This window comes from Asterias amurensis, chromosome 9 (assembly GCF_032118995.1).
Source record: "Asterias amurensis chromosome 9, ASM3211899v1".
In the NCBI taxonomy this organism is placed as follows: Eukaryota; Metazoa; Echinodermata; class Asteroidea; order Forcipulatida; family Asteriidae; genus Asterias; species Asterias amurensis.
Window position 1 is genome coordinate 10,048,622 of NC_092656.1, and position 15,000 is coordinate 10,063,621.

Consider the following 15,000-nt stretch of genomic DNA (forward strand, 5'->3'; position numbering starts at 1 on the left):
GGTGTTATATATATATTTTTTGTAATTACCAAAAGTGTCCACTGCCTTTATATTAATGGGTGCGTTCGTTTAGCTTCCCTGGGTCTACCCCGCGGTGCTCACTCGGGTGAGCCCCTGACAAGAGCTAAACGAACGACCACTCATCGCTCTCGTAGTGACGTCGTTTACCTGGGGCCAGCCCCCAAGTGACCCACTCCACGAGCAGGGCATGGGGGCTGACCTGGGTGAGCCCCTGGAATGACGTCAAGAGCTATTTGAACGCAACGGGGCAGACCGGGGATGACCCAGGGAAGCTAAACGAACGCACCCAATAATTCCCATTCATAAATGCCTTTTGGGTTAAAAGGCGTTAAAAAGTAAGAAACTCTGTAAATCTTGTCCAATTTCCGGCGTATTTTCCTTGAGCTCTGTACGTCCGTGTGTCGCATTTGTATGACTGAGTCAGTTTTCGGATCTGCATTCGGCCCGTTGTAGTATTAGTAGTAGTAGTAGTAGTGGTAGCAGTAGTCTGCATTCTCGTATTCATGTGCCAAAATGACACGGCGAGTTCGATCACCTATGGTAACGGGGTTGTAGGCTAAATGTATCAGAAAACAACCGGTGATAAACAGCTGCAGCTGGTCATTATCAACCGTTTACACACCCACTTGATGTGCTCTTCAACAATAGGAATAGCAAAACTGTCTGATGTGTTAACTATGAAAAAGATTTAAAAGCGCTTTAGACGTTTTACTTGAAACCCAAACTATTTCAGTAACTACAGTTTTCACGAGATTTCTTTGATATTTCGAGAAAAAAAAAATATATCAAGAATAAACAAAATTATTAAAACATTTGGAGTGGATTTTAGTATTTTCTGTTACAATGCAAGCTTGATCAAAACCTACCCTTTAAATTTGAATTTCCTCCGACTATTGAAACAGTCACTACGTGTATTTTTTTATTTTTTTATTAATATCTCGCAACTTTGGTGACAAATTACGCTCAAATTTCCACAGGTTTGTTGTTTTATACATAATGTTTGAGATACACCAAGCTGAAAGACTGGTCTTTGACAATTACCAATTGTGACCAGTGTCTTTAAGTTATCTAGTGCCTAAGCGTAACTTGTAACTATAAATCATCGATCAGACAGGACCTAACAAATTGCAAATGGCTCATTGTGTAAGCAGATTTTGCTCTTATCGTGATTAAAAACGGCCGTCAAAGTAATTTCCAATGGATTTTTCTGAAAAGGGTGCACTTTTCCACTTTTATTAATTACGTTATCACGGTGGTTTTTTAAAACCTGAATGCAAACTAGAACGCAAAATCTGAACCTTTATTGACGCAGTTCACTAGTCAGCCATTTTATTCCCTGCATCCATAGATGTATTGTGAATTACCAGAGACTACCAATATGGCAACTAAGCTAATACGAATTCAACAACGATAAAATTGCTTGATTTTTCACCGATGATGCTGCTGCCTGCTTCTAATTGAGTGAAGTCTTTCAATGACCTTAAAAGGTTTTAGGATCGATTTAGAAAAAAACTGCTGGTTTTGTTACCATCAATCATACACGCGGACTAAAAACATTGTACAGATTTTGGGCCTCATGCGTTGTGTTACTCAGAATAATAGAGGAAAACCATGAACAGTTTGTTCAACATTTAAACACGCTGTCCTTCATTGTGTTTGAAATAACCAAAAGCAGCTGCAACATTTTTTCTAGGTTAAAAACGCAACGGGAAGAAAATGAAATTTTGACGGAGAAAATTAAAAGTCGACGGAAAAAAATGCAATAGTGACGGAACAAAATTAAAACGCGATGGAAACAAATGAAAATGCGACGGACTCCCCCCCCCAAGGAGTGGCACATATGGAACACCATAGTTTTCAGATACAGTTTTCATGCATGTTTTTATCTAAGAGGGACATATTTTACAGAAGAGATTGTTTTTGTCGGGCCTATGAACCTCATAATTGGTAAGCTTGTCAGACTAAAATTAAACAATGATGTTTTCGCTCTCACAATCCGGATGATACTGTTCAGTACTTGGGGTTTCAGTCTAATGCCGACGCAAATCACTCCATGGGTTTTTCTCTAGGTTCTAAAATTCAAAACTATGTGATTGTTTGTAATGCGTTTAGAAATACGGCAAAAATGGCCTAGTTTATAATTCAATTCCATTCGACAATTCTTATTTATTTCAGTCTAATGCCGCCGCAAATCACTCCATGGGTTTTTCTCTAGACTAAAATTCAAAACTATGTGATTGTTTGTAATGCGTTTAGCAATACGGCAAAAATGGCCTGGTTTATAATTCAATTCCATTCGACAATTCATATTTATACAGCATTACAAAGTGCATATACATTGTAACAGCGATCAGAGTAAGGTAAGGTTTGAACAGTTAACGAAAATTAACAGTTTTGAGGCCGATTTGATAAGCCGAGGCTTGTGGTAACCAGCCTGTGGACGGACAGAGACCATAGATAAACGGACACACAAATGACGCACGAATACGAACAAAACAACTTACAAACAACAACAACGTTTAATAAACTAAATGTTAAAATATGTAGTATTTATGAAATGGAAAAAATGAAGATATACCTTGCAACGCAGTCATTTGAAAGAAAGCGATAAGGTAGCTAAACAAGAAATATGATACTATATATATAAACTGCGCCAATAAAGTATCTAAACACTTACAAATGGTCAGATATATCGGAACCTGAAATAGTATGCCAAAAAATAATTATTCATTTCGAGTCACCGTTAATTTCTGCACATTTTGACACATCTTGTGTTGCGCTACGATGTTGTTTGGTGGATTTATGGACACTTGAGTGGCTTAAGGTCGAATTTCAAAAGTTGCAAAAGCCCCTATTCAAGCTAAATCGTTGTATTGTGACGAGTAAGATCAGCGTTTCTTTTGCCCGCCCTTTATAAATGATTTGTTTGTCGCGTTTTGGATAAATCGGTTGCGATGAACATCAGCAATAATTGTCAGTAACCAAGCAAAGGGGCCAAAGATGGGAGGCATACATCATATGGGTTAAGAGCCAGATTCCCCGATACGGTAAGACAGAGAAAGGTGTTTCAAGATAACAGGAAAGATGGCTCAACTGACCAAACAGGAAAGAGGACGGATCGTTGGTTTGATAGAAGCCGGTATGTCGATTCGAGCTGCAGCTCATCAAGTTGGAACGTTATCAGCGACGGTCAGTAAATGGTGGAATCGCTACCAAACACAGGGAAATGTGGACGACCTGCCAAGGAGTAGCCGTCCGATGGTGAATTCTGCGAAGAAGAAGGTGAACAAGTCCATCTAGCCTGACGCCACTCTTGAGGGATTGCGACGCATCCTGATCAGGAAATGGCAAGGGAATGACCAGGGACAGATCAGAGGTCTCATTGGGAGTATGAGAAGACGACTCCTTGCCGTTCAGGACATTGATGGGGGACACACCAAGAATGGAGGACAGTATATCAGCAGTTTTAGAGTTAAAGATACGGCAATAAATTTCATGGTCAAATAAACAAAACGAGTGTGTGTCTTCTGTCTTGATTTTGTCTGTGTGTGATGCTTACGAGAGTTCCCTTCTGGAATTGGGGTGAATAGGGGCTTTTGCAACTTTTGAAATTCGACCTTAAGCCACTCAAGTGCCCATAAAACCACCAAACAACATCGTAGCGCAACACAATAGGTGTCAACATGTGCAGAAATTAAAGGTGAATAAAAATGAATAATTATTTTTTTGTATACTATTTTAGGTTCCGATAAATCTGACCATTTGTAAGTGTTGAGATACTTTATTGGCGCAGTTTATATAGTACTATATTATACTATATTATATAGTGCTTTAAAGAGCGCACATTTAAAAAAGGCATTGGGCACCCAGTCTTGAGTCTTTTAAAGTTTTCAAATGTAATTTACGTGACCTTTTTACTTCTTAGGGTTAATCTGTTATTGCCAATCTTCCACAGCTGCTATACAGTGTTTTTGTTCTTAAAATGTCGCTCTATTTTAACATTCGTCCCATATTTGTTGTGCATGTATATACTTTGCTTGGTTTGTTTCTTAATAATTTTATGGGTGATATTTTGTTTTATCCACCAGCGTTCAGTTTTGGTCTATTGTCATTATCTTGCCATAATGTTTGTGCCAGCTCGGTGTTTAATGATTTTAATTTAATGTGGCGTTTTGTACTTTTATATGTTATTATCTAAAATGTTTAAATTCATGCTTTTTTTCATGTATGTTTTTTTTTGTTGGATGGGTCTAGGAGGGCACATCGCTTTGATGAAAGTTTTTAAAACTTTTGCCTTACCCTGGACGGCCCCTGCCAACAAAGAATTATGTTCGAAGATTTAAAATAAAATAAATAAATAAATAAACACCCAGCAGGGTAGATACGTGCGCACTACATATCTTATTATAATTATTTGTATTTATTATTTCTGTTACTCGTGGCGCTTGGGCAGTCTATAGATAAAACAGAGATATGTAAACAGATGAAATAAGAAGACGAACACTGAGACAAAATTACAATACAGAAAAATTAAATTGTATAAAGTGGAAAGCATTCAGTTCTTACACAAGAATAAAGAAATGTTTACGTTATGGTAATTTAATTTGCATCCATGGCACCATCCAAAAATAGGTCGTGTAGGCCAATTCCTTTCAATAAAAGCACTTGCATTGTTTGTATAACATGATTTTATACACGTTTCTTAGCAATGGTTTCGGCTCCATTTTAGTTCAAATATCTGATTTGATTCTTCTACATTTGATTTGATTTGTTCAACCCCCAAAATCAAATATAAACAATAACAAAAACAGTTAAAAGAAGTTTCTGCAATCGTTTAACTTTGAGGTTCTTGCCTTTGAAGAACGTCCCTTTTATATAGGGTCCATTATACTTTAAGTTTTATTTTGAAACATAGATATTAGTAAATTTACACGTTGTTTGCACAGCAGCGTCTTGATGACAAGTCATTAGCGCTGCCTGTTACAAACACACATTCTTTCATTCATGCAACAGTCACAGTGCGATTATACACTCATGCAACGGTCGTACGCCCCACTTAATACTTATGCATGAGGTACGTCACAATGCTAACCCAAAACGAGGCGATGGGCGCAGCCACTGCAAGTGATGGGGGACTTGCGCCCATAGCCTCATTTTGGGTAAGAATTATGACGTCATGCATAAGTTTTAAAAGAGGCCCCATCACTTCCAGTGGCTGCGCCCATCGCCTCGTTTTGAGTTAGCAGTGTGACGTACCTCATGCATAAATATTAAGAGAGGCGTATGATCTATGATCCACACACACACACATGCCTCAAAATTGCACGGTCACCCTCGTCGACTAACACGGTCGGCCATTTATGGGAGAACAATTTTTTACTCCCATAAATGGCCGACCGTGTTAATTCGCACAGTAAAACGAAAAGCACGCAATTTCGAGGCAAATTTGTGTGGATCATTGTATTCTACTTTTAAAACATCTTTCCAACCATTATGCATTTTATAAAAAACGTTTATAAACGCTGTTTTACAGACCAACTCGACCGATCCAAGGCAACGTGTTCCTTTAATGGATCGGTCTATTGCGACTGACTCAACGAGGGTGTGTGTACCGTCCCCGTATAACTACACCGCGCTTAATAATTACCGACTGGATTTCAATACTACATTTTGGTAAATAAAACCTCATTCTAAAATAAGTGGCGAACTAAAGAGGTGGCAACGTCGATCGAGGCAGACATGTTTTTTTTTTTTTACAAACAACAAAAGAAAAACCACTGCGAAAGAGTAGGGGGGAATTGGTAACAGGAAAAACATCGATTTCACAAAGGGCCTTCCGTACGACTGGGAACATCCAGGAATATTTACTACGTCTTTGTTATTTTCTCTTTACATTAAACTAGAAGTGGAGTAAGGTTATTATGGTTCCGAATGCAACATTCCCATGAGTTGATTCGACCTGCCCTAGTTTTAACTATCGCTGGAAACTGCCTATAGAAGACGGAATAGAAGGCTATTCGTATAGGAAACTGCATCCCTTTGAGCAGAAGCTCCCGAAACAAAACCTTGCTGACAACTTGCGCCTCTATTGGAAGGCCCTTCGAATTATTAAATGGAAGTCTCAAAACAAAAGAAAGGCGCTCTAAAACATTATTATGATTTACCTAAACATTAGTGCCAACTTATTCTGAACAAATCGGTAGGTATACTTCTGGGCAATTCATTTGACTGTTTTAGTAATTTTTCGTCAACATCGAACTTCATTATTTTCAAACGCAGAGTAAACCATTTAAAGCCATTATACACTTTCGGAAGAGAACAAAAGTTCACAGATTTACAAATAACTTACAGGGTTTACAAAGGGAAATGGTAAAAGACTTCTCTTGAAATATTATTCCAACTCAATCCTGGAGAACAGGGTGTAACATGGTGTAAAAACCATTTATACATTTATACCTCACCATACAATGCCTCAATTCCCATATAAGTCTATCGTATTTTGTAGCGAGAGAGCGCAGTGGCGACGTATTTGTTTCAGACGCATCAATTTCAATTGTTTGGTGTAAAGGTAGCCCCTACAGCTACGCAGTGAACCAAAACTTCAAACAAGGCAACGGAATTTCAAAAGACCACATACATTTATATTACCTGTGTTCGGCCAACCGAAACTTGTTGATATTGCTTTTCATAACACTTACAACAAACTGTGTCCTGTTATTCACGGCACCGGGTGAAGCTGCAGTTGGTTGCTATGATTCTTTGAACACGATAACGGATTGTATCTATCTGGGGCCCACGAATGAGGAATAATGTGTTGTCAACTTTGGAACGTGGATTTGATACTGTAGGCTGCCAAACCTAATCGTTGAAACTGAGAACGACTTCTTAAAACGAAGGCGAAGTTGATTTAATTTATGCTCAGTTTAAACACATGTTCCCTTCCCTGGTAGCAAATATCGCGGCAACTCAATCTACACGTAGGGGGCGCTAGCAAGACTCAGCGTGGAGCACTGCTGATAGACGGGGCCCCTGTCTTTATGGGTGCGTTCGTTTAGCTTCCCTGGGTCAACCCCGGTGTGTGGCGTTTTTTTCCCCAGGACGAACGTGGTAATTATCTGCACACGTTTGTCCTGGAAAAAAAACACGCCACACACCGGGGTAGACCCAGGGGAGCTAAACGAACGCAACCTATACAAATGAATGCAGTTCAAAGGTGCATGAACACACCGGCTGGAGGCCGGTGTCGCATGTAATTATGTCCTCTATTCAATACTATCCGGACTACATTATTGCATATGCAATAATGTCCGCCGGACGGTTTTGCATATGCAATCGTGTCCGCCCGGACGCTGCTGACAATGCAATTGTGTCCGCCCGGACACATTTGCATATGCAGTTGTGTCCGCCCCCGTGCAAAACCATCCTTGAAGTAAATTAAACGCTTGGTCGACGGAACACGTTCGCCATTTTTTTTTACAAGCTAAGTGCATGTCATGAATGACATGGGAAATGTTCGGCCGTTGGGTATTCGCTGCAGTCATAAAATACGTGAACATTCATGCTGCACACTCGTAGGTTCAGTGCATGCACGCTCGCTTACGCGCGCACATACATGTACAGTCATGTACATGTCCGCCGGATGGTTTTTGCATAGCACCGGACACGATTGCAAAAATTATGCAAAAGTGTCCGGAGCGGACAGTTTTGCTTGGCGGACACAACATTGCATCTGACACCGGTCTCCGGCGTGATTCACGAGCCTCGAAGTGTGGCGTCATGTTCAGGCAACACATGGGGTGCGTTTTGGCGGACAAAACCGATAACTGTTTCGGTTGAACTTGTCTTCGGTTAACCACTGGCTAGTGACCGAAAAATTTACTGGTTACGACCGCCAAAACGCATCCCCGGTTTCCCATTTCGGTCGATCGGGAAAACCTGTTCGCCAGAGAGGGCGTTTTCTTGCTTTGTCCTTCTTCTTCGTGTGTCGAGTGTGAGAAGCCCCGGAACAAGTTGTTTTATTGTTACCTTTACGGGGGCTTAGGCCTACTACTTTGTATGTCGAGCCTTGTTAATAAATCAAAAAATATAAACAAGCAGATATTCTTCCTGGCCAGACCTTCAGGTTGGGGGGGGGGGGTGTAAGTTTAGCCAAGAAACCTTCAATGGTCAATATTATTGGCAAACACACACGAGTAGACTTGCATTTATATGTATTACTAGTGAACTTATTATTGCAAGTGTTATAATGTTCACTACAGTTTATCAAAAACACATTGGAAAGCAAATAATATCTCACACACATTGCTTTCTTTTGGTTGTCACTACATTATGGCATGTAACAGGGTTTTAACATGTTCAGTTACAACACCATTTCGATTGCTACAAATTAAAGGCATTGGACAGTTGACACTTATTACTCAAAATAATTATTAGCATAACAACTTAGAAGCAATAGAAAGCTGTTTATGGTACCAATACATTGCGAGAAACGTCTCCCTCTGAAGTAACACAGTTTTTGAGAAAGTAGTAAACTTCTCACTCAAATAAACAAAATACATCAGCTCAATTAAAGCATTGTATTATGCATCTGAAAGTACTCAAAGATGTGCAACAAGGGTGTTTTTCTTCATAACTCTCTTGCAATTTCGATGACCAATTGAGCACAAATTTCGACACCAGTTGAGAAAACTCGACCTTCACAATTACCAAACGTGTCCAGGGGTGGATTTCACAAAGAGTTAGGACTAGTCTTATCTCGAGTTAGGACTAGTTACTCGTCCTAACTTAGGACTATCCATGCACTTTGTATATCTCCTAGGACTAGTCCTAAGTTAGGACTAGTCCTAACTCTTTGTGAAATCGACCCTAGTGCCTTTAAGGTCCTAACATAGCAAATAACACAAAACACGAACTACCCCATATGTGCAACTCACTATACGACTCCAAGCGAACCACGCCTTCCACTGAACCACATAACATATCCCGTTTTTAGTTGAACTCTTATTTTTCTGTTGCTGTTTAAAGGCAGTGGACACTATTGGTAATTACTCAAAATAATTATTAGCATAAAACCTTACTTGGTGAAGAGTAATGGGAGAGGTTGATAGTATAAACGATTGTGAGAAACGGCTCCCTTTGAAGTAACGTAGTGTTCGAGATAAAAAGTAATTTCCGCAAATGTTAGTTCTGGACCTCATAATAAGATGGTGGAGGTCCCGAAAAGAAGCATCTGAAAGCACACAACTTCTTGTGACAAGGGTGTTTTTTCTTCCATTATTATCTCGCAACTTCGACGATCAATTGAGCTCACATTTTCACAGGTTTGTTATTTTATGCAAATTTATGTTGAGACGTACCAATTGTTAAAACTGGTCTTTGACAATTACCAATAGTGTCCAGTGTCTTTAAAGAATTTTCAAATTTAGATTGCTACGGTGTTAATACCACTCGTGCATCCCTTGAGGGGCGACACGTCTGCCCCCTTAGTGTTGGTGGTTTGACTGGAAGAGGGAACCGTTTCCCGATCACGTGCTGTGGCGCCTGGTATTACACCTGGTGCTGATGCCCCAAACCTTATCCCACTGACGTCATCAACTGCATGCTTTCGATAGACTGTGTTCACCTAGGAAAGAAAATCACATGAAATGTATATGTATAAACTAAAAAAGTACGTAGAAAAACTAGTGGCACATATTATTTTTAGCTTCCACATCATTTAACCTAAAGTTATGTTTAAAGTGAATGTTTAAAGTGATTTAATGTTATACCACAAGAGAAAATTGATTGGGCTTTATTTTCAAAGCGATTTGGAACTCTGAAGCGTTTAAAGTTTTTGTAAACAAGTTATTTTGCAAACCTTACAACATATGGCCAATAATCGACTGAAAACCAACACAAAAATGTTTATAGTTATCTTCTCGTTATACTCGACAGTTTCGTCAGTATTTGCATGGACCTTTTTATTCATAATGATGCCATGTTTTTCTGAGATTCGTTCGGCAACGTACCTTCGGAAAGAACAACAAACAGAGCGAAGCCGTGATGCAAAGGAGCAGGAAACCGGAAACAAGGGCAAAGGTCACGCCGGTGGAGGACACCGCAAGGAACGATAACGGCACAGCAACGACACAGCAGATGACGGTGTTGTAGATTGACAGACCTACGTAATAACTGTCATTCAGACCAGGCACGTTGATATTTCTAGATCACAAAATTGAAATGACTATTGTCAATAACGATCATGGGAGCGAGATTGTTGTAAGACATGCGGCATTAAGGGCGAGGGGAGGCTCGTATTAGTCTGCTACATTCCGCTTGTAACACTCTTAACGCGGACATGCCTGTATCTTAGTAGTCTTGGTCCCAAACATCACTGTCTCACAACGTAATGTAAAGTTAACAACACGTAATGTAACGTTGCGTAACAAAACGTGGTGGCGAGGCTGGGAAATAATCTGGCCATTTTAAAGACCTCGTCACCTAGACTTGTATTTTAGCTGCCAGCCCCTAATGCCAAACTGAAAATATGGTTTGTGACCCATGTTTGCCAGAACCGAGCTGATTAATTTGACTAAAACATAATATCTAAATTGTACAATGCACTAAGCCATTGGACCCTTTCGGTACAGAAAACAATAAAAAAAAAGTTCACAGATTTACAAATAACGTGCGGATACAAGGGTGGGTTTTCCCGTTATTTTCTCCAGAATCCCATGACCGGTTGAGCCTAAATTTTCACAGGTTTGTTATTTTTATATAGAAGTTGTGATACACGAAGTGTGGGCCTTGGACAATACTGTTTACCGAAAGGGTCTAATGGCTTTAAGGGTAAAGACATACCAATAGTTATCGGCAAACTCATAGTTCCTCCAATATTATTCAGAGTATTATTTGTTAGAGTAAGGAAGTCTCTTCTACAATGAAAGTGAAACAGGTGGTCGATTTCACAAAGAGTTAGGACTAGTCCCAACTAAGGACTAGTCCCAGGAGATATAAAAAAAAAAAACCGCATGGCTAGTCCTAAGTCCAAGTTACTTGTCCTAACTCGAGATAAGACTAGTCCTAACTCTTTGTGAAACCCACTGCAGGGACTTTCTTACCCTGGATCTACCCTATTACCATGTTAAAAAATATTACCTTGTAGCCCAAACAAGAAAGACTCCGAACATCACAACAAATGTCTTGTAGATGAGCAGTGCCGCCACCCAGATAGTGTTATTTGTTGACGTGCAGTTAACGTAGAGAAGCTGACGCTTTTCAAAGTTGGCCAAGTCCATCTCAGTCTAAAAACCGAATAAGCAAAATAATTTCGATCGGATGATTGTTTTTTTTTATGTGCACGAAAAGTTTTGTGAACCCACGAACTGGTTTTGTGAACATGAATTGACTCCGCACGAAAGTTAAGATGAGGTACAATAACAACTTGTGCCTTATGGAGGAAAACTCCATGGCCTTACCGTCCCAATCGAAAGACGGAGGACGCTACATGTTAGGGCATGAAGTTTGCATGGAGATGCAATACAAGTACACGTGTATAGAGGGTATTCTAGACACGCTTGGTTGGTTGCGCCCATTTGAGAAAGACGATACATGTACAACACGACAATTTCAGTGAATCAATCACACATTTTACCACACCCCAACTGAATTGAAAATCTAACCATGGAGGAAGGAATTGAAGGAGCTCGAACGAAGGGACTTCAAAAGTCGAACCTGCGGTACCGCGGTCGTTTAACAACACCTCGTAATCACCGACATACCTTATACAGACAATGAGCGACCTGGCGTATGTGAGTTTGCGCGTGCGCACTTGGTTTTTCACTCAACCATGGCGTCGTATGTCGTATGGATATAATACAGAAAAACAACTTTTTTGAGACCTGATAAAATTTGTGTACACTTGTGCTCACCAAATCGAAAAACACAATTGAATACCAACCACCCTCGTGTGCTAATACCCAATTTTGAACCACCGCTAGTGACCGGAAAGTCACAAAAAAGTGAAAAAATATGCCATGATGTTTCAGTGAAACACCACAAACGGTAAATGAAAACGTGTATTATTCACAATTCTGGTCTCCAATTATTCAACTTTACACGAAGGCAACGGTGCAGAGCAGCGGTACCGCACGTTATGTACAAAGAGATCTAATCCTGCTCGTTAATCGGCCGTCCAGCTGGAGGTGTCCTATCTTTTTCCACTGGTCAGACAGCGGCATTGTCAGGGTATTCTTTTGTTACCCTGCGATTTTGCGGGTAGTTCGAGCTCCTTCTATTCCTTCCTCCATGGTGTAACTCACAACCGATAAAGCATTACGGTTGGACGGGCGAGAAAATTGCTAACATCTTTCTGCATTTTGGGATATTGCAGCATGATTTCTGAACTTGAGCGGCGTATTAGAAATCATGGTTGGTTTAATTAGGAAATAATCCAATTACTCGTCCAATATTGATGTGTTACCTGAGGAACGGGTTGTGTTTTGTCTTCGATGTGAATAGGATCAATGACCTGCCACGGAATAAGGATTAGAAAATCCAGCAACAACATCACACCGATAATACCGAAGAGAAAACTGTCCCGTATCACCTTACAAAAAAGATAATCAGTGCAGTTTTTAATTAGTATATCAAAGGAAACAACGAGGTAAAACATTAACATTGAAGCTATATGAAACTTCAAATTAACTGAACACCACACGTTGTGGCGTATAACTATTATTACATTAAGGAATGACCAGTGCGCGTTTTTATCCTTGCTTAAAAAGTTCGGGGACCAGTCTAGCTAATTTCTGTGCAAGTGTTTGCGTAAGGTTCTTCTTGCAGTATCAAGTGGGGGCGCTGTGTTCCCTTATTAACACATTTACTGTATGGAATTTGTAGCAGTGTATGGTGAGGTACAAATGTATATTTAATTTTTTTCTGCAGTAAAAATGTGTGTGCCTAAATGCAGGTCGATTTTGTTCTTTGGGGAACTGTTTTGCTTCATAGCGCAGCGTATAATTTTCGGAATTCGGGATACTTTTCAGTTCTATAAAGAACTGTCCTCATGTTGAACTACATAGGCGGATAGTATAAAATCGGGCGGATAGTATAAAATCGGCCGTAATTACTACAGTATTCAGAGAAATATTGTTAACTTCACGGTGATTCTCTAAATAACCAAATCTATCTGACAATAAGGCACACATTATGGCGTTACCGCAAACCATTGCGACTGCGTCTAAGATGTTCAAAGTGTTCCCTTGAAACAGGATGGGCCTGACAGCCATTACAAACAACAAAGTCCTTATCCTAGTATACGTAAACGAACCCAGTGCACTTTTCGAAAAAAGAAAGGGTTCGCCCCGGTGTTCCTGGGTGTGGCTGATGTATGCGCCGTAGCACATTTTGAAACTTGATAAGGTGCCACATAATTGAATTTCAGAATTCAACAATTCAATACATTTATTTCTGGAAGTTTGTATAAGCGCCTCGAGTACCTTGTTAGGTTGAGACGTGCGCTATATGAGACCTCGATATTATAACTAATAACAATTATTATTACGTGTCATGAATATAACTTTTATGATTATACCGACCTTTCTCTTTGTTTTGTTTGCGATGACGATGCTATACACCCTCCACGTCTTGCTAAACATTCCACCGAAGGCCAAAGTAAAGGCTATAGGAATGAGCCACGAGCGAACCTAAAAAACACAAACAAATACAAAGAAAATATATATTTATTTCCACAGTTTCAGCCTGATCATGTGAAGCATTTGTGTTGTCAGTCAACACAGCAAACAAGTAAAATGATATGCAACACCAGCTTAGTTTTCATGACAAAAACTCCCACCTTAAAAGGATAATACAAATATTGCGGATTGCCATCATTAATTCCCTGTCAACTTTTGAAATCAACTAACAGACCAATATTGTTCACTGAATCAATCAAGGGAGGGCGTACATGGATGTGCCTTTAAATATGTCTTATGGTTAGCTCCGAATAATTCATACGAATTATAACTGGTCTACTCATTAGAGTGCTGCCTTTTACAATTCTTCTTTTCATTTACACATAACTTTGATCTGAACCTTTTTTTTTGCTTTTTTACTCAGTGTGATTTCGAAAAAAAAAAACCACTAGGGACAAATTCAAAATACAGTTGACCCATACATTGTCATTCTCTTTGTTTTGAACGCATTTCGGAAAAGTAAAACAAATTTCATGAATACTTTGTTCATGAATACCCACCTTGCAGACTCGGAGTAATGCATCTCTACTGACCATCGATCTATCTATACCCAGTAGTATGACACTCACGTACGCCACCATTATACCGAATGCAATTATGTTGTTCAGTTTGGGGCTCGACATCTTCACGTGTCTGTATATATCAATTAGACAAGAATCACAACTTGTAAACGTTAACAGATATACACGTTAAAGCCAATGGACACTGCTATTGGTAAATGTCAAACACCAGTCTTCTCACTTGGTGTACCTCAACATAATGCATAAAATAACAAACCTGTGAAAATCGGAGTTGCGAGATAACTATGAAAGACAAAAACACCCTTGTCACACGAAGTTGTGTGCGTTTAGATGGTTGATTTGGAGACCTCAAATTCTAAACTTGAGGTCTCCAAACCAAATTCGTGGAAAATTACTTCTTCCTCGAAAACTACTCCACTTCAGAGGGAGCCGTTTCTCACAATGTTTTATATTACCAACCCCTCCCAATTACTCGCTACCAAGTAAGGTTTTATGCTAATAATTATTTTGAGTAATAACCAATAGTGTCCACTGCCTTTAAGTTATATATTAACATAAAATGCCGGTGTCGCATGCATTTATGTCATCTATGCAATACTATCCGGATGAAATTATTGCATGCAATAATGTTCGCCGGACGGTTTTGCTTATGCAATCGTGTCCGCCCGGACGCTGCTGCATAATGTAATAATGTCCATCAGCAAGATACTTTACTATAATTGCTT

General features: G+C 39.6%; 1 protein-coding gene across 1 annotated transcript in view; it reads right to left on the reverse strand.

Annotated features, from left to right (window-relative positions):
* Positions 1–8,210: 8,210 nt before the first annotated feature.
* LOC139941952 (gamma-aminobutyric acid type B receptor subunit 2-like) overlaps positions 8,211–15,000 on the reverse strand; it is a 28,181-nt gene continuing 21,391 nt past the window's right edge. Inside the window, exons 11-16 of the mRNA XM_071938599.1 lie at positions 14,255–14,387; positions 13,599–13,706; positions 12,482–12,607; positions 11,158–11,303; positions 10,029–10,221; positions 8,211–9,643 (exon numbers count right to left, since the gene is read on the reverse strand). Coding sequence (XP_071794700.1) covers positions 9,443–9,643; positions 10,029–10,221; positions 11,158–11,303; positions 12,482–12,607; positions 13,599–13,706; positions 14,255–14,387 — 907 coding nt within the window. The 3' untranslated portion in view covers positions 8,211–9,442. The remainder of the gene's footprint in view (positions 9,644–10,028; positions 10,222–11,157; positions 11,304–12,481; positions 12,608–13,598; positions 13,707–14,254; positions 14,388–15,000) is intronic.